This window comes from Schistocerca nitens, chromosome 9 (genome assembly GCF_023898315.1).
Source record: "Schistocerca nitens isolate TAMUIC-IGC-003100 chromosome 9, iqSchNite1.1, whole genome shotgun sequence".
Classification (NCBI taxonomy): domain Eukaryota; kingdom Metazoa; phylum Arthropoda; class Insecta; order Orthoptera; family Acrididae; genus Schistocerca; species Schistocerca nitens.
This window is the reverse complement of record NC_064622.1, coordinates 35833768-35854905: the sequence shown is the minus strand read 5'-3', so window position 1 is coordinate 35854905 and position 21138 is coordinate 35833768. Positions and strand designations below refer to the sequence as shown.

At 44.1% G+C, this 21138-nt stretch overlaps 1 protein-coding gene across 1 annotated transcript in view; it reads left to right on the top strand.

Moving 5' to 3' along the window:
- Positions 1-21138, top strand: part of LOC126203546 (laminin subunit alpha-5-like) — a 233683-nt gene that overhangs the window by 53864 nt on the left and 158681 nt on the right. Inside the window, exon 3 of the mRNA XM_049937869.1 lies at positions 8783-8932. Coding sequence (XP_049793826.1) covers positions 8783-8932 — 150 coding nt within the window. The remainder of the gene's footprint in view (positions 1-8782; positions 8933-21138) is intronic.

Genomic DNA, 21138 nt, shown 5'->3' with positions numbered 1-21138 from the left:
TGAACAGCACTGTAAAGCATGTCCGGAGGTATGGTGAGGCATTGGCGTCGGATGTTGTCTTTCAGCATCCCTAGAGATGTCGATCGATCACTATACACTTGCGACTTCAGGTAACCCCAAAGCCAATAATCGCACGGACTGAGGTCTGGGGACCTGGGAGGCCAAGCATGACGAAAGTGGCGGCTGAGTACACGATCATCACCAAACGACGCGCGCAAGAGATCTATCACGCGTCTAGCAATATGGGGTGGGGTGCCATCCTCCATAAACATCGTATGTTCCAGCAGGTGTTTATCAGCCAGGCTGGGGATGATGCGATTCTGTAACATATCAGCGTACCTCTCACCCGTCACGGTAGCAGCTACAAAACCAGAATCACGCATTTCCTCGAAGAAAAAAGGCCCGATAACAGTAGATTTGGTAAATCCAACCCATACCGTGACTTTCTCGTCGTGCAATGGAGTTTCCACGACGGTTGTAGGATTTTTGGTAGCCCAAATTCTGCAATTGTGGGCGTTGATAGACCCTCGCAGCGTGAAATGAGCTTCGTCGGTCCACAACACGTTACTCAACCAATCGTCATCTTCCGCCATATTTTGAAACGCCCACACCGCAAATGCCCCCCGCTTCACTAAATCGCCAGGTAACAGTTCATGACGCCGATGGATTTTGTACGGATAGCATCGGAGGGTACGCCTCAGTGCCAACCAAACAGTAGTGTATGGAATGCCGGTGCGACGTGCGACTGCACGAGCGCTGACGTCCCCGTGCATAGACGAACCCGCTACAGTCTCCATTTCTTCCTGAACTGTCTCAGCTGCATTACGCCTTGTGCTCGGTCGGCCACTACGGGGTCTATCGTGTAAAACAGGGGTCTCCAAACTACGGCCCGCGGGCCGAAACCGGCCCGCAAGAGCTGGCAAACCGGCCCGCGTTAGCTGGCCGGACATCCCCCGTATCCGGCCCGCCAAATACACTCCTCGAAATTGAAATAAGAACACCGTGAATTCATTGTCCCAGGAAGGGGAAACTTTATTGACACATTCCTGGGGTCAGATACATCACATTATCACACTGACAGAACCACAGGCACATAGACACAGGCAACAGAGCATGCACAATGTCGGCACTAGTACAGTGTATATCCACCTTTCGCAGCAATGCAGGCTGCTATTCTCCAATGGAGACGATCGTAGAGATGCTGGATGTAGTCCTGTGGAACGGCTTGCCATGCCATTTCCACCTGGCGCCTCAGTTGGACCAGCGTTCGTGCTGGACGTGCAGACCGCGTGAGACGACGCTTCATCCAGTCCCAAACATGCTCAATGGGGGACAGATCCGGAGATCTTGCTAGCCAGGGTAGTTGACTTACACCTTCTAGAGCACGTTGGGTGGCACGGGATACATGCGGACGTGCATTGTCCTGTTGGAACAGCAAGTTCCCTTGCCGGTCTAGGAATGGTAGAACGATGGGTTCGATGACGGTTGGGATGTACCGTGCACTATTCAGTGTCCCCTCGACGATCACCAGTGGTGTACGGCCAGTGTAGGAGATCGCTCCCCACACCATGATGCCGGGTGTTGGCCCTGTGTGCCTCGGTCGTATGCAGTCCTGATTGTGGCGCTCACCTGCACGGCGCCAAACACGCATACGACCATCATTGGCACCAAGGCAGAAGCGACTCTCATCGCTGAAGACGACACGTCTCCATTCGTCCCTCCATTCACGCCTGTCGCGACACCACTGGAGGCGGGCTGCACGATGTTGGGGCGTGAGCGGAAGACGGCCTAACGGTGTGCGGGACCGTAGCCCAGCTTCATGGAGACGGTTGCGAATGGTCCTCGCCGATACCCCAGGAGCAACAGTGTCCCTAATTTGCTGGCAAGTGGCGGTGCGGTCCCCTACGGCACTGCGTAGGATCCTACGGTCTTGGCGTGCATCCGTGCGTCGCTGCGGTCCGGTCCCAGGTCGACGCGCACGTGCACCTTCCGCCGACCACTGGCGACAACATCGATGTACTGTGGAGACCTCACGCCCCACGTGTTGAGCAATTCGGCGGTACGTCCACCCGGCCTCCCGCATGCCCACTATACGCCCTCGCTCAAAGTCCGTCAACTGCACATACGGTTCACGTCCACGCTGTCGCGGCATGCTACCAGTGTTAAAGACTGCGATGGAGCTCCGTATGCCACGGCAAACTGGCTGACACTGACGGCGGCGGTGCACAAATGCTGCGCGGCTAGCGCCATTCGACGGCCAACACCGCGGTTCCTGGTGTGTCCGCTGTGCCGTGCGTGTGATCATTGCTTGTACAGCCCTCTCGCAGTGTCCGGAGCAAGTATGGTGGGTCTGACACACCGGTGTCAATGTGTTCTTTTTTCCATTTCCAGGAGTGTATTTGAGGTAGTACCTACACTGCCAACAATTGAGTTTCGAGGGCTATCGCGACCAATACACCGTGACATTGGCTCTACTGCTCGTTATAAGACTACATAACTAAACTTATTGATGCGCCGCTTGAAATAAGAATGCGTTGACATACTCTACCTCTGTTACGTCTTGCAGTAACAGTGTTGCTAACAATGATTTTGAGATTTCGTTAACTTTGCAGGACGCTTTCGTGAAGAATATGCGGTGATATACTTTTTTGTCGGTGAAATTCGCCAGAGTAAAATACGCCAGAATTTCGGTCAGGTACGTCCATCAATCAAAATTATGTAATTAAATGAAAATCGTAATTCATTTCAGTGCTAGCTATTCCCACAACCTTAGATTTCTTCGATTTAATCTTTCCTTTAGCCTTACATTACGGTGATCGTGGAGTGGTAGGGTGCTTTAATCCCACTAGGTACATCTTGACCCTTATGACTTCGTGGAGGAGTCAATGTGGCCCGCGGACTAAAAAGTTTGGAGGCCCCTGGTCTAAACAACCCGTGGCTTCTAACTTAGAAATCATTCTCGCCACAGCTGCGTTTGTCAACGGACCTTTACCCGTTCGAATCCCCTTCCTATGGCGACAGGATCGTAACACTGAACCAGCACATTCCCCATTCTGATAATACAGTGTCACTAAAAGCACCTTTTCAGGTAACGTCAACATGCTGCGACTGCTGGCGCATCTGATTCCCTCTCTCATTAGAGCTCCTTTTATACACGATTGTCATGAGCAGTCACTGACCTCTTGCTGTCCAGCGCCATCTGTCAGACATTTTGTGAACTTTGTTTTCTTTTTTTTTGGTTCTAATAAAACCCCATGTCATTCCAAGCATGTGTGTAAATTTTTACATCTCTATCTACATTATTCCGTGGTTTATCAAGTTTTCAAATTTATTCTGACTTTTTGATCACCCGGCAGCTTCCATACAATTATCAATGTTTCTAACACCTTCACCGTCGCTGTCGTTGTTATGAGAGACCACCAAGCGGGAGCACGTGTGCCGCTCCCGCAGCACACTGTGTCCCGGGCACTGCGCGGCGAACGCGGGACCAGGCACGATGCTGCCCTGCTCTATTGTACGGCCGTTGGTTCGACGGAGAGTAAAACGCGTTTAATCTGAAAAGGCCACCTGTCGCCATTCAGTGGACGTCCTGTTCCAGTATTGGCACGCAAATCCCAGCCGCCGTCGCTGATGAACAGCAGTGAGAATGTTGTGTACATAGTTCCGCGTAGTCAGCGCGTACACAACTTTCCCACTAGTGCGCGCCCCACTAGGCACAACAGCGCAGGCGCAGCGCTCGTCCGTCTCCGCACTACGCGATGGCGATGTCTTAGAGACGGACCAAAGTCTGCTTCCGCCGATCGGAGTATTAGTATGTAACGCAGCCAATGAGACTGCTGCTAACGTAGAACCTTTTCTCCTCGCGGATCACACTCGCGCAGTGGTACCTGAACGCGCGAGGTATTATAACGAGTGTACAGACCTCCGATTCGTCAGTCTGCACTAGTCTGCATTTGTTTGTACCAGTCTGCAGTCAAGTTTCAGTCTGCGCCTAATAAGATTATCATATTCCTGTACATAGCCATGAAGAGAAATGTATAGACACTTTGTCAAGTATCAAGACCAAAGGAACTTCAGATTGTCAGTTGAAAACAGCATCCAGAATCAAGTTACGTAATATCTACGATTTTTATTATTTTAATAAATGTGTGTTAAAATTAATCACGTTCTGTTTAAAGTTGGTCACCGTCAATCTGCTACTCTAAGCGTGCAAGTGGCAGTTCTATCGTCTGACCTAACGGCAGAAGATAAACACGCCACGATAAGACCACGAGACATATTGCTAACACTGGCCTACTTCGTTAGAGCGACAAGTCAAATAATCTGATAGTGTGTGTTCCGAAGGTCTTACAGTACGCACACCACAGAGAATGAGTGCATGAACAAGGTACCAGCTGTGGGCACCCATACGCAAGAACGATAGCTTAACGATCTATTAGGAGACACTGTTGTGAGTCCCTTGTTTCGTCTGGGCGGTCAGTTGCTCAACAGCTGCATATCTGTTTATAACACTACTTTCCGCTACTACTATATAGTAACGTCAAAGTTGGTGGCAGGTCTTGAAATAAAACTATCTTGTTAAAGTAATTATGGTATAACGCAACAGAGCAGTGTTACCCTCTGAGAGGAATTTTGTTATCTCGACCGTGTTGTACCTAACAGAGGTGGCTTATCGGCAGTGAAAGTCAGAATTACTTAAATATTCAAACAGTAACAAACAATAATTTACTTATCCAAACTGTTCAAAGAATAAAAAAAAAGGTCGCCACCCTAATTAGGCATGAGAATGATTAACATTCTTGTTTAAGAAAGTAGTTACGAGTAAATGAAACAACAAGTTTACTATTACCACTTACCGTTTTATTTATTTCCACGACACGTTTTGAAGGTTTAAACCTCAATCATCGGGTGGATTTACATTAGTTACATTTAGTTAGTATTACATTTGTGTGTGTGTTGTGTTACGATTTTTGGAGGAAATTGTGGTACTGCCTAGTGGAGAAACAAGACACTATTTCAGAATATGGTTTAGGATTACTTCTGACAAAAAATTAAACTGATATCTAATGGTAAACATTAAATAAGTAAACTAGAGTACCTCCAGTGGTCACAGGTTCCTTCTGCTGTCGTAACACATCACATGTATACTGCCACGTTCGTAAACAAATACGGCGTCTGGAATCAGCTGGGTGCAAGGTTCGTATAGCAGAAGAGAAGACATAATCGCAAATTACAAAGAATATACATTATTATAGAATAATTGTTTAAAGCATTTGGAGGTGTTTGTTTTGAGGTGTCGAATATATGTGTGTGTACTTCAGGTGGTATATAAATCCAGTTTTGACAAGTTAAAACAGCTAAACATTCGTACTCGTTTATACAATCAGGTGAAATGTTAAAATGACTTAAACTTCATACTTGTTAATAACAGTTAGGTGAAATGTTAAGACTTGAATTACAATGATCATATTGGCTACAGCAGTAAAATCATACATAGATGACACTCTTTGATTGGAATTAATAAACAGATGTGAGAGGCTGGAGGCAGAAGGAGAGGAAGAGAGAGAGAAAGTGTGTGTGTGGTTGTGTGTGTGTGTGAGAGAGAGAGAGAGAGAGAGAGAGAGAGAGAGAGAGAGGAAAGATTGATTATATGAGAGCAAACATTTACATGGCAAGGAGTCTTAAGATTACATGTTGCGTATGTTAGCTGCCTAAAGGTTGGGGTAATACATTCGTTACTGCTATAAAATATGCAGATAGATATACATTTGTGCCAGTAGTTGATGTACATACAGTTTTAAGCTGACAAGGGGTACAAGCTGTTGGTGTGATGAATTATCTGTGAATGAGGTCAATCTCTTGTACTCTTTGCGGCTGTCAATATTTATGGTAAATATTAGGGTGTGTGTGTGTGTGTGTGTGTGTGTGTGTGTGTGTGTGTGTGTGTGTGTGTGTGCGCATTTTTAAGAGTGCAGGCAGTTGCTGAAAACAGAGATGATACTATTGTAAATATTATCATTTTTGTCATTTAAGATGGATTCTGGTTGTTTCATTTGGTGTTTGTATATTTGGAGTGTTTCAAGGAGGTCTAGTTGTCTGCCTTTTGGCTGGATGTGTAGGATGCTAATACTTGTGTTGTTAACATGGTGTTTTGTTTCATGCAGGTGGGTAGCTATTGCTGATGTGTGGTATTTTTTGTTTTTTAGTGCTGCCATGTGTTCCTTGAACCTAATCTCAAATGATCTATTGTCTGGCCTATGTAGAAACAGTCACAGTCCAAACATTCAATTTTGTACACACCTGCGTGATGAAGTGGGGTAAATTCTGTCCAATCTTGTTGTCTGTTGTAAAGGACTGGTAACAGTAAACTTGTTGTTTCTTTTAATGTCAGTAACAGTCACGCTAAAGCCTAACCTAAAAATGTTCGCATTTAAAGTTATGAGTAACTTTAACGGACAAACACAACCTATATTTTGCCACACGCGAGTGCAATGAACTCTGGCACCTGCATATGTTAACGTTAAGTTTGGAGTTGACAGCAAGACCAGAACAAACTATTTGCATAAATATAACAGAAACGATACACACTACTATCTTCAGGGCTTAGTCAAACTGAGTGGTTTCAATAATATTACTATTACAGTGCACTTTAGAACCAAAAATTGGACATAGGTTCAATATTACTTTTCAAACATATTCCTATCTGACATGAAATATAGATATGTTGTACAGCAAAAGTAGCTACTGTGCATAGATTAAGTCTCTCACTACTAAACACCTTTTTATTTAGAATGAAAATTAAATAGAATTCACTAACAGATTACTTCTCACTGTCTTTTGAATAAAGAAGTTACTGTTTTCATAGATAGTTGTCTTTCTATTAATCGTTATGTAGCATGAGCACAATAAACAAACTATGGATCCTGTTGCAACATTAATATGCACTTTTAATACACAATAGGAACCCAATATTGTACAGAATTTCGCATGAATAGCAAGAGTAATTGAAATTTGCTATAATTAACTTTGTGCATTTGAACTACTTTCAGTGGAGGGGGGCCCTTAATCTTGACCACTGTAGCAGAGCATACTAAACACACTTTTAATACACTAAAGAAATAAGCCCTTAACAAGTATGAACATGTAACCTTCAACAGTATTAGTTCTCAACTCTTACTGCAGTAGAACACAATTTGACATATCTGTAAGAAATTGACTCACCTTTTGCGATTTACAACAAGCAGCAATGTGATCATTTACTAAGCAAAACTTTACAAGCCTCAGTTTTAATACCTTTTAATTTTGAAGTTGGCAACAACTTATTAATAAGCAGTTTTAATAGAAAAATTATTTTCATCAAGCATCATGTACTTTAGCTCACTCTCTTGCCACATTAACTTTAACTTTCTTTTTACTATGTTCAAGAGGCATTAATTAGTTAAAACACTAGGCTTTAATGTTCTTTCAATAAGGACACTCGGTAATCACTTTAGCATGGGAAGGACCCTAAGTGGAAATGTGACAGAGGGATAAAAATGTAGGTATAAGAGTTCGAGTATAAGTTACCTTATATTTCCGCACACTAAAACATCCAATGAGCTAATCCTTCATTTTACTTCTTGGTTCCTTTCTAGTGACTGCGCAACGTGGTAGCGAATGCATGTTGGTAGGTGGATTTGCAGGTAGAATTGCTGGACTCTGTCATTTCTTCGTGGCGATGATAGACACCAATTTCAGAATAGTTCCAGCTATTTATCCATCCATCCGAGGCATTGTAAAGCGTCAGAAAAAGCCTCTCTTGGAACCAGCACAATATAAAACTTTGACATGGGCAGTTCACAGTTTGGTAGCTCGTCCCCGACTGACTCTTTGTTCCTCCTTTTCTACCTAGGCCAACCAAAATTTGCGCGGGCGCTACACAGTTTCGTTCCCGAGGGGAACCACAACACATTTTACATACTAAAGAACTTAGAACCCTAAGTGAGGATCAGCAGTTTACATAACACCAACCAAACGTATTAAATAAAACAGAACATTTGCACATATTGACATTTCTACAAAAAATTATTTAAACAAAATTATTCAATCTCAAAGATAACCAAAGACATTAAGTGAGAAAGACAAACATATCATTTGCTCATATCGTACGTATTACATAGGTCACACTTCCCACATTCTAACAGACATCAAAGTTTTTGACAGAAAAAAGAATAAACCCTCTCATGGTATGGATTCAATCCAACAACATTTACAGAAACTCAACAATAAAACATTAAATAAAACAAAAGGCAAAATAAATCAGTAGAGCAGTAGTGCTATGGTGTTACATGTTCACCAGTAGCCATTTCAGCAGCAATCGTCCACCCTTGTCATCTATGGAACTCTGTGCACCAGTTTCCTCGTCCCCCATTTCGCCATGTTTGGTGTACTTTAACCATTGAGGCACAGGAATAGTTCAGAGTCTTAGCCGTTTCGGAAATTCTGCCGCCCTATGGCCAGAAAACCAACGATCATGACATTTTGGGCGTCAGATAAATAGCTCCGTTTTCACATATCGACAATGACTGCACTGTTTTCCGCATCCCGCTTCGTGATTTATATACCCTTCATGCTAGTGCTGCCACTTATAGTCTGTGAGGAGATATTGCACGTTGACGTCGAACATAGGCCATTGGCACAGTAATGTGACTAGACTGTGTGCTACTGCCTATTGCTAACTGTGTTGATTAAACTCGTAAGGCTTATCTAATTACAACATGTAATACTTTCTCCACTGTTGCAGGAATCAAGCCATGTGTGCCCGGTACAACGCTCATGGTTGAATGCAACAGGTGCACGTGCGGTATTAATGGCAAGCCCCAGCAGTGTACGAAAAATAAATGTAGTTCTAGCTCAGAACCAGTAAAAAGGTCTCGCTTCAGGAGTATGACAGGTGAATAGTACATTGAACTTATTATTTATCTCATGAAATGGAGTGAAATATATAGAGTTCTATAAATATACATTATACTTAATTTACTGTAATTACAGTCGCCGCGTGGGATTAGCCGAGCAGTCTAGGGCGCTGCAGCCATGGACTGTGCGGCTGGTCCCGGCGGAGGTTCGAGTCCTTATGGTAATTTAAGTTAAGTAGTGTGTAAGCTTAGGGACTGATGACCTTAGCAGTTAAGTCCCGTAAGATTTCACACACATTTGAACTTTTTTTTTTTCAATTATAGTCTTTCTTTTCCTTTTGAGTCAGTCAAATACATTTTATGAAGACGCCGCTGTTGTTTATTTTTATCGAGAAGGCTAAACAGGGTGAGCCACCTCAAACATGCAGCCCTTTTCATTTGCTGAACCGTCCATATGTTAGAGGACTGGGTCTTTTTTTTTACGTGTTAAACCCTTTGAAGTGTAAGCTTGGCAAAAGAGCAACATTTCGCAGTATTTACATCGCAACAGTGTATTCCAAACGCCTGCCCTTTCTCTTTCGGCACCGAGCGAGGTGGCGTTGTGGACTCGCATTCGGGAGGACGATGGTGCAAACCCGCGTCCGGCCATCTTACTTTAAGTTTTCCGTGATTTCCCTAAATCGGTTCGGGTAAATTCCGGTATGGTTCCTTTGATAGGTAACGGTCGACTTCTTCCCGATCCTTCCCTACACCAATGGGACCGATGACCTCGCTGTTTGGTCGCCTCCTCCAAATCAACAAACCAACCAATCTCTTTTGGCGCATTGTTCGGATAATTTTGCGAAAAATTTCTCGGCCAGCATTACCACCATTATAACACTGTACCTGTATTTTCAAGAGGTTTTCACTGCCGTTAAATATTTGACTAGTATAAGGTAGCATAAAAAAACAATTCTTGCATCCTTCAGCAGAACAGTGCAAACCATTGTACCTATAATATTTCCGCATTTATTCAAACTGATTAAGACATTTTACTATTTCTTCACTGCTCGCTCTGCTCTATCTTGAAATAAAGTAAGCTTATGGTTGTGGTACTTGTAACTGAACAGTCACATACAGTTCCCTTCTTCATCGCTGGTAACTGCATATCCTACAAATAATTCCATTCAGACTATTATACAAGTACGTCCAGGTTTTACTTTGTTTCAGGATTGTGGTTTCACTTGCGCTACAGTTTTACTTTTTATAATTACCTTTGTTTTCCACAAAAATGGCTCTGAGCACTATGGGACTTAACATCTATGGTCATCAGTCCCCTAGAACTTAGAACTACTTAAACCTAACTAACCTAAGGACAGCACACAACACCCAGCCATCACGAGGCAGAGAAAATCCCTGACCCCGCCGGGAATCGAACCCGGGAACCCTGGCGTGGGAAGCGAGAACGCTACCGCACGACCACGAGATGCGGGCGTTGTTTTCCACTTGCCTATTTATTCTCACGACGTATCTCACCTATAATATTATACTCGTTTAGAACAATACTATTTTATTCAGTAATATCTTTCAACCATGTAAATAAGTTATACCGAACTGCAACCAGTCACTTTTTTTGAATAATTATGTTTTATTCAATGAACAGGTTTTCGAACCTTTTCAGGTTCATCTTCAGATGGTTTGAGGAAGTTACATCATTACTGCTAGCATAATTCTGGGTGCTGGCTCTACGACAAATAGATGGGTCACACTTTAATGTATCGCCATGACTATAGCTTATCTGTCGATGTGGATGTAAATTTAGTTTTTACTTACTGCGGCAGTATAGGCGGCTTTTTTTCGATTAGTGTCCATCTATACTTTCGCAGTAAGTAAAAACTAAATTTACATCCATATCGACAGATAAGCTATAGTCACGACGATACATTAAAGAGTGACCCATTTTTTTGTCACAGAGGCAGCACCCAGCATTATGCTAGCAGTAATGATGTAACTTCCTGAAACCATCTGAAGATGAACCTGAAGAGGTTCGAAAACCGGTTCATTGAATAAAACATAACTATTCCAAAAAAGTGACTGGTTGCAGTTCTGTATAATTTATTTACATTCAACATACAGTCACGATTATAAAATATCCGTAATGGATAAGCATGATGTATCAACCATGTCTCCAAAATTTGCTCTGTCTTGCTCTGTTTAATTTATTTCTCTGAACTATTGCTGTAATTTTGTAGTCCATTAACTCAAGGCCTCATATATTTTATCTACACTAAATAATTCTATGTTATAACGTTAGTTGTTTTCACTTCAGTTTTATATTAAACATTAACAACTGTCGTATTTGACAGTCAACTGAGAGACTCGTTGCATGCTCTTAGTTTAAAATCTTTGCTCTCACAAAATTTGTAACCACACATATTTATCTTTGCACCTGATAATGGGTTAACAGCTGAACGCTTGTTGTACGGTAACAAATTGTGTAGAATGTTACACAGGTGTTACGTGTGTTTCATTCATAAAGTGTAAAATATGCTACCAAAGAACAGTCAGTTAACTCAGTTCTGTTTTATCCGCACCTGTGTGGCAGACGCCATTTTTGACGTTCCTTTGCTGCTACTATCTATCCCGACTCAATAAAATTTACAGACACTAGCAGGAAGATCAGTACTAAAACATTACAACTCAATCGGCCTTGGACATTCAAAGTGACAAAAATGCTTTAGTTTTGGAATGATCCTCGTTCTGAAACTACGAATGAAATACCAGTAACTGATACTAATGGTTCAGCTACAACAAAAACGTGTTTTACCGAATGAAACCTGGAGAATGGGTTACTTACCTGACCTCTGCACAAATCTAGATTACATACCTAAGAAACAATCTTCACAATTCTTAGAGACTGACCTGACCCGTGTGTAATTACGGCATTTGTATGGCGATGTGTCTTACTGCCCGAATGTCAGGAAAAATATTATCACTTGAGGTAGCTCTGTGGAAACGTGTAACATGATGTGAAATTACATATTAAGCAGCCCGTCATCGTTAACAAGTACACTCATAACTCAGAAAGGGCTCTTAAGTCTGTTACTAGCGACCTTTGGAGGAACAAACGTTGAAACCGCTAATGATCACGTTGAGATCAGTCACCATTTTCAAGCTTAGAAAAGGACTGTTTAAAAGCCCACCAGTGAATCGACAGCAGCGTGCAAAATATTCGACTGAACTACTTGAAACCCGTCTCAAACTTTGCAAGCTTCACAGAAGCCGTGAAGACGGATTGTGAGTTATGACTGGATAGCTTTGTGGGTAAGACAACTGTTTATAAGCCGGCCGCTGCCTGCCGTAGAGGCCGAGCGGTTCTAGGCGCTCCAGTCTGGAACCGCGCGACCACTAAAGTCACAGGTTCGAATTCTGCCTCGGGCATGGATGTGTGTGATGTCCTTAGATTAGTTAGGTTTAAGTAGTTCTAAGTTCTAGGGGACTGATGACCTCAGATGTTAAGTCCCATAGAGCTCAGAGCCATTTCAACCATTTGATTTGAACTGTTTATGAAGATGGGGCTCTGGGTTCAAATCTCGGTTCGGCAAACAACTTTAATTTGCTAGGAAGTCTCGTGAACAAAAACACTTGTAAACAGTCAGTTTGCTTAAACACTAATTTTCGATTTAGTAATTTTGAGCCATTGCTGCATAGTGAGTTTTGAGTAGAATAAATTAAATTAACCACAAACTAAAAGCTGCAGATGCATCAGTACCAGCAGCATAAGTTTCTGTTTACACACGGTCCTTAGTTTAGCTCTGGTTCACATGCCTTCTCCAAGAAGTGAAGGCCGCGCGGGGTAGCCCTGCGGTCTGAGGCGACTTGTCACGGTTCGCCCGGCTCCCCCGTTCGAGGTTCGAGTCCTCCCTCGGGCAGGGGTCTGTGTGTTGTTCTTAGTTTAAGTTAGTTTAAGCTAGATTAAGTAGAGCGTAAGCTCAGGGAGCGATGGTTTCAGAAATTTGGTCCCATAGAACTTACCACAAATTTCAGGTTTAAAGAAGTGAAAAGAATGGGTATTTAACTGGGCTACTCAAGTATTTTTTGACGTCTGCGTATTTTTTGACGTTTATTTTCACGTGAACTTAAATTGTAGTATGGTAATAACCAGAACCATCTCAGCAACAGTACTTACAGAAGTAAAGCTGTGAGACCGGGCGTGAGTCGTGCTTCGGTAGCTCAGATGGTAGAGCACTTGCCCGCGAAAGGCAAAGGTCCCGAGTTCGAACAGAAGTAAAGCTGTGAGACCGGGCGTGAGTCGTGCTTCGGTAGCTCAGATGGTAGAGCACTTGCCCGCGAAAGGCAAAGGTCCCGAGTTCGAACAGAAGTAAAGCTGTGAGACCGGGCGTGAGTCGTGCTTCGGTAGCTCAGATGGTAGAGCACTTGCCCACGAAAGGCAAAGGTCCCGAGTTCGAGCAGAAGTAAAGCTGTGAGACCGGGCGTGAGTCGTGCTTCGGTAGAGCACTTGACCGCGAAAGGCAAAGGTCCCGAGTTCGAGTCTCGGTCGGGCACACAGTTTTAATCTGCCAGGAAGTTTCAGTACTTAGATTGCTTCCAGTGACTACTGGAGCTACTGCATTATTCCTTGTGATATGGATGAACACTGATTGACGAAGGATATAGACTGCCCTTATGTTGTACAGATGCAGGGGGATTTGGCTGTTGCCTGGAAACGGCTGGAAGCTTTGTTGGCCACAGTCGACAGATTTCAGACTCCCTGCTCTGAGCTGTGATGTGCATGGGGCAATTGTGAAGAATGCTCTGATACTTCTGGTGCCGAAGGCGCTACCTGGGATCGCCGATGACTTGCGGCTTCTGAGTGACGCATCCAGGCAGGCTGACGTTCTCCTGACTGTTAATGGCCAAGAGTGGGGGTGTGTCAAATCTCTGGGTGGAAAGCGTAAGTGTGTACTGGCAACACGGCTGACTCAGGAACAAGTTTGAAATAGTGCCTACTGCTTTAAGAACATCTGAGCAAGCACGGGACACCTCGTCGTTTGGGAATGGGGTCTATTTTCCTGTCAGGTCAGGTCTAGATGAGAGCATGGGACTCCCTGTCATCGAGAGCTTCAACTTTGGGTAGATGATGAAGCACCTTAGGGAAGTAGTTGGCGGATCGAGGAAGAACGACAGCGACCACTCTATTGCTTGCCTGGGGGCTCGTTGGAGAAATGGTGAAGGATCTGACGCCGACCACTGAGGACACTGGTTGCACCTAACTACACTGGACGTTCATGTCGACCCGAACGACGCCTTCCGCCTGGGTTCAGGGGCCATTCTTGGTTCCTAGGGGCTTTCGTGATGACAGCTGGCCTAGCAGTCAGCGTAGAAGCAGAGCCAGCGTCTTGCAGCATTCTTCTCAGAACCTGTCGCGGTGCTCTAATTTGGAGCCGAGCCAAGCGGAAGGCTTAAACCAGAGACTCAGTCGATTCTGATACGATCTTGAATGCAGGTTTCTCGCTCTCTACTGTCGGATGAATAACTGTTGGCTTCTCCAAAATAAGCCAACGTGTTTACTCACAGGAAGCACATACTAGGGTAGCGAAGCACTTACGTGTGGCTGTTGATATACTTTCCGGGATGTGAGGTCGTGGTCCAAGAACTTTTCTGCTCCTTACGTTTCGTCCAGAACTGCGCTGGACTTCCTCAGAGGCGCTGCTCCGCTGAGTCTTGCCGACCGGGCTCAGCGGAGCAGCGCCTCTGAGGAAGTCCAGCGCAGTTCTGGACGAGACGTAAGGAGCAGAAAAGTTCTTGGACCACGACCTCACATCCCGGAAAGTATATCAACAGCCATGTCACCCGGTCGTGAAAGCCTTCATTCTACTTACGTGTGGGTTTGTTTAGGATACAGAAATCCGTCCTCAGGCCTGATAAGATACATTTTCCGTTCAGACAGGGAAGAATATCGTCCTGTAGATTAAAGAGACTGGTATTTGTCATGACAGAGTGGAGAAAGACGAAGTTAGCTGCAGGAGAGTCCATGAAAAACGTCTCAGATCTAGTCTCTACGATACCAACGCCCACGTAATACAAGGAACAGAAACCATATGATGTAGCTATGAAATTTTAAGTTTCGATTGGAATGAAACTAAGAGTGCTACGGGGTACCCTGTTCATAGTCTGTAAGCTGGGTGCCGTATCATCATAATGCCGTGGCCAAACGCCACACACCTGGGTTGCCTAAATGCAGGGGAGCCTTGAGAGAGAGGGAAGCGCGCACGCGCACACACACACACACACACACACACACACACACACACACACACACAGCTATATGCAAGTGGTTTGTTTTAACTTGAGATAATGACAGCCTGTTTCTCATGCGGTTGCGTGCCATTACCTTCCATTAGCTCTCATCACCCTGTTAACACCAATATGATTCTATATGTATTGTTTATGAGTGGATGCCTAGTTGAACTAGCTGCACAGTTTGTGACTCCCAAGGAATCCGCCTTCGATCTTGATGGTGCGAACCGTTGTGATCACTGTGGCGCGCCATTTTTCATTCGGTGTTCATGTTGCAAGTTAATGGTTTGTCTTGAATGTCGGCCATATGCATTTCGTGAAACATAATACGAGGGTCACTCCTAAAGAAATGCGCACTACTTTTTTTTAAATTCATCTTTTATTCTACATGTTTGAAAGTTTTACAGTGTGTAGATACACCCATAAGGAACAATATTTTCATTTCTCCACATAATTTCCATCCCTCTCAACTGCCTTACGCCATCTTGTAACCAGCGTCTGTATACCCGCTCGGTAACATTCTGGACCAACCTGTTGGAGCCACTGTTTGGCAGCGTCCACAAGGGAGTCATCATCTTCAAACCTTGTTCCACGAAGAGTGTCTTTCAGTTTCCCAAAGACATTATAGTCACAAGGAGCCAAGTCAGGACTGTAAGGCGGGTGTTTCAGTGTTACCCATCTGAGTTTTGTGATCGCTTCCATGGTTTTTTGACAGACATGTGGCCGTGCATTGTCGTGCAACAGCAAAACATCCTGCTTTTGCCGATGTGGTCGAACACGAGTCAGTCGAGCTTGAAGTTTCTTCAGTGTCATCACATATGCATCAGAATTTATGGTGGTTCTACTTGGCATGATGTCAACAAGCAAGAGTCCTTCGGAATCTAAAAACACCGTAGCCATAAGTTCTCCAGCAGAAGGTGTGGTTTTGAATTTTTTTCTTGGGTGAATTTGCATGATGCCACTCCATTGATTGCCTCTTCGTCTCTGGTGAAAAATGATGGAGCCATGTTTCATCACCTGTCGCAATTCTTCCAAGAAATTCATCTCCACCATTCGCGTATTGTTCCAAAAGTTCGCTGCATACCGTATTTCTTGTTTCTCTGTGAGCCACTGTCAACATCCTGGGAACCCACCTGGCACAAACCTTTTTTAACGCCAACACTTTCAGTATTCTGCAAACACATCCTTCCCATATCTCAACGCAGCGTGACAATCCGTTCACTGTGACGCGTCTGTCAGCAGTCACCAATTCGTTAACGCTCTGCACATTGTCTGGAATGTGTGCAGTACGAGGCCTGCCGCTGCGAGGACAATCCTCAATATTGCCGTGCCCGCTTTCATCATGTAACCCGCTTGCCCACCGACTAACTGTACTGCGATCGACAGCAGCATCTCCATACACCTCTTTCAACCTCTTGGGGATGTTTCCAAATGTCTCGTTTTCACAGCACAGGAATTCTATGACAGGACGTTGCTTCTGACGAACGTCAAGTGTAGCAGCCATCTTGAAGACATGCTGTGACGGCGCCACTCACGGGAACGGGTTGAACTAAGTTTGAAAACAAGTGTGAAGTATGTATCTACACACTGTAAAACTTTCACACATGCAGAATGAAAACTGTATTTTTACAAAAATAGTGTGCATTTCTTTTGGAGTGACCCTCGTACATACGCCCCGTAGAAGGTTGATCTCTGCAGCTCCCTGACACTCATCATCTGTCGTGCTCCTGATGCAGATGGTGAGTCGTCATCAGCTAATACGTCTCCTGTCACACTTGTTAAAACCACACTTTTAAATGAGACTTACTAAAGATTGAACTTTCGACATCACACTCAAGGGGTACCTAGTAAGTGTCTCGAAAACGATGCATCATTCGAAGAAACGTTGTGGATGTGACACTTTTCTGTTCCCATCGAGATGCTTGATTTGGGCAAGTCCTCTTACCTATGACCATTAGGATGCTGGATTTCGGTGCGTCGCCTTGCCTGTCACCATTGGGGCTCTTGATTTCTCCATTGCAGACGCGCCTTTCACTTACATTTTACGGACATTTTACCTTAATGCAATGGTTGTGGAGAATATTCCGGCGGCAGCTGCATAACGTCCGTCGTGATAGCTACGACAGTTGGACGGAAACGCCGAAATCAGTCTCCCTGATGGCGGCGCTTGAGAGCAGCCACCTTAACCAAGTAGTCCGATGGCTTAATACATAATCTTTTATCGTACCTGATAACCCACTACCTAATGCAATTAGCGGGTCTTAATACTCTTAAGATTAAATGCTGCAGCTAATTTACATTAAACTACAAGTGGTGCTGGTGATCTAACCACAATGGTCAAGGTAAATTATCACTGACATGAACCTACTACAATTTTAATGAAGGTACCATAACTAAAACTCTACACTACCTGCAGCGTTACAGGTGTGCCGGTCAGGTATAAACCTGTTGCCCACCGAGCTAGTCCCAGTGAGCGTGCCCTGGCACTGGGCTGGCCCAAGATGTCTTCAATATTCGCTGCCGGTTTCTGCTAACTACTAACATATATCTAAGTTCTACTATCACCATAAAACCTAATCTACGTCCAATCAGGTGCATTTATCGAGTCCGGTATTGTTGTACTCTCCTCCCCCTAATTCAGGACGTGGCGGATTTCGCAACACCGACTCAAAGGAAGGCTTCGGCGCTTGTTGGTGACGTCACGTCAGCTAGGCACGGCGAACGCCAGGTTTGTTGCAGGCATTTTGGACAAAATGTTTGGTATTGTTTTGGATTCTGCAGTTTTATTTAGATGAAAGATGTTCTTACCATCGTAAAGCTACAAATGAAGATTATAGTTCTGTATTACTGAATACTGTCGAAACAAACGTAGATCAATATGAGAAGCTGCTTTGCCCCATTGCAGGCTTCGGAAATTTTACATTCAAGTAACTATATTTACTTGACCCATTTTGCTATCGAAACATACCCCAACACCCTTACAATGAACTCGTTTCTTTTATTTATTTATTTATTTATTTATTTTCTTTTGACATCGTCACTGGAAATGTGAACTAATTTACATGTGTAAATGTCCAACTGTTGCTAGTCATTAGATTACAGTCGTTTTCAACGAAAGGAATTCTAAACAGGAAACAAAATAGCTTCATACATGGAAAATACTGCTGAGCTTAAACTTTTTAAACATGCACATTAGATAAGATAAATAATCCCCTGCTGCAACTGAAAGCAGAAACTTTATAAGATAAAAAAAAATTATTTGATAAAACAAGTATCTCTCTTTTGCCTCTTCTTCTGTCCCCCACCTCCTCCCCCAACGTGTACAATCGCAAGGTATTTCATTAACATTCAGTGCTCCTCACCCCACAGTCAACCAAGATACCTAAAGAAGAGCACCAATATGTTCACAGTTCCTTGTAAAAGCAACCCAGTACAAACGTAACTTCCTCGGATTTACAAATAAGGTAAAGAAGCACGAATTCTGTTGCTGTTGGACCATGAAGTTATTTTTGTGTGTCAATCTTTAAAACAGGTGCAAATTTAAGTTCAGGAGTACACTATTTGTTAAGAAGTGTAATGAATTGCACAATTAATAGATTGCAGAAATCTCTCAGAACAATGTGTGTTGGTCAACTATCGCCAATAGTTTCACATTTTCCTGTGTCAGAGAGGGAGACACCACCATTATGATTATGCCTGCAACAGACCTGCCTAGCTGACGTGACGTCACCAACAAGCGCCGAGGCCTTCCTTTGAGTCGGTGTTGATTTCGACCGTAACGGCGGTCGACCTGTCCACGCCCAGACGGTATGGGATTGGTATACTAGGAATACATGTCACTGTTTGCTGTTAATCACAATTCTCCCTCAGATACTCTCGAAGAACCTTCTGTGATAACTCGCTGGCTAGGTCGTTCAATACTTGAAATGTATCCCCACGTCTTAGCAAGGTAAATGTGACGATGTTCGGTAATGGCTGCCTCAACGCAGCTGCCACATCGTTGGGTAGGGGGCTACCGTAAACCACTTGGTCGCGAGTACCCTCCGGTACACCACAGCCGCACGAAGGCGTAGCCCTTCTCCCAAACCGACGTAGATATGCCGGATAACTGACTGGTGAGTAGGCGAAATAGTCCACTTGTCGGATTGAAATATTCCGTACTTAGCCGTTCTCTACTATCTGGCAGGAAGTTAAATGCTTTGCGTCCAGTATTATCTACTTCCGATGCCACTCCTATGACTTGCGGAGTTACCGCAATCAATCCTGTAGGGAATAGAAAACTACATTACCACACAAGTAGCTTATTCGCCAGACATATCAATGTCTGGCCATATGATCTCTACAGCACAATCACATCTATAACAGTCAGGTAACATTTGAACACCAATATCAATCTTTAAAACACAAAGGTTTACATTTACGTTGTAAATGAAATGTAGAATCAAATGTGTCAGTTCTTAACTGCAAAAACAGGCACACTTGATACTTACCGGTTACAGCCCCATCTACCACGAATTGTAAACAATGATTTGGTAAACTCTGCGTATTTTTTTGCGTACAATCCGAATACTCAATAAAATGGGGCATTCCATTAAAAAATACAAAGCTGACCCCATCAACGCAGGTAGGGTGGTTAGGATGTAGCTAGTAGTAACCTTTCACCTAGAACATTTTTGTCGTCCGATGTGTCATTTTCGAGATATTTAGTTTTCTCATGTTAACTCAAACACCCTTTATATATTAGATAGATTGTTCTGGTGTACGAAAAACACACTGCGCACACAGTCTTGTAGGCATTTGTTGTGCCATAAGAGGCCCAGATTTATTTTAGGAGAACCAGCATTTCAAGGTGACTGCCGAACGACTCTTACTGCCGCCAATATACACTACTGGCCATTAAAATTGCTACACCAGGAAGAAATGCAGATGATGAACGTATATTCATTGGACAAATATATTATACTAGAAATGACATGTGATTACATTTTCACGCAGTTTGGGTGCATAGATCCTGAGAAATCAGTACGCAGAACAACCACCTCTGGCCGTAATAACGGCCTTGATCCGCCTGGGTACTGAGTCAGTCAGAGCTTGGATGGCGTGTACAGCAGTCGAACATTTTCTGTATCCAGAAAGGCCCGTACAGGACCTGCAACATGCGGTCGTGTGTTATCCTGCTGAAATGTAGGGTTTCGCAGGGATCGAATGAAGGGTACAGCCACAGGTCGTAACACGTCTGAAATGTAACGTCCACTGTTCAAAGTGCCGTCAATGCGAACAAGAGGTGACCGACACGTGTAACCAATGGCACCCCATACCATCACGCCGGGTGATACGCCAGTGTGGTGATGACGAATACACGCTTCCAATGTGCGTTCACCGCGATGTCGCCAAACTCGGATGTGACCATCATGATGCTGTAAACAGAACCTGGATTCATCCGAGAAAATGACGTTTTGCCATTAAAGCACCCAGGTTCGTCGTTGAGTACACCATCGCAGGCGCTCCTGTCTGTCATGCAGCGTCAAGGGTAACTGCAGTCATGGTCTCTGAGCTTCTAGTCCATGCTGCTGCAGACGTCGTCGAACTGTTCGTGCAGATGGTTGTTGTCTTGCAAACGTCCCCATCTGTTGACTCAGGAATCGAGACGTTTCTTCACGATCCGTGACAGCCATGCGGATAAGATGCCTGTCATCTCGACTGCTAGTGATACGAGGCCATTGGGATCCAACACGGCGTTCCGTATTACCCTCCTGAACCCACCGATTCCATATTCTGCTAACAGTCATTGGATCTCGACCAACGCGAGCAGCAATGTCGCGATACGATAAACCGCAATCGCGATAGGCTACAATCCGACCTTTATCAAAGTCGGAAACGTGATGGTACGCATTTCTCCTCCTTACACGAGGCATTACAACAACGTTTCACCAGGCAATGCCGATCAACTGCAGTTTGTGTATGA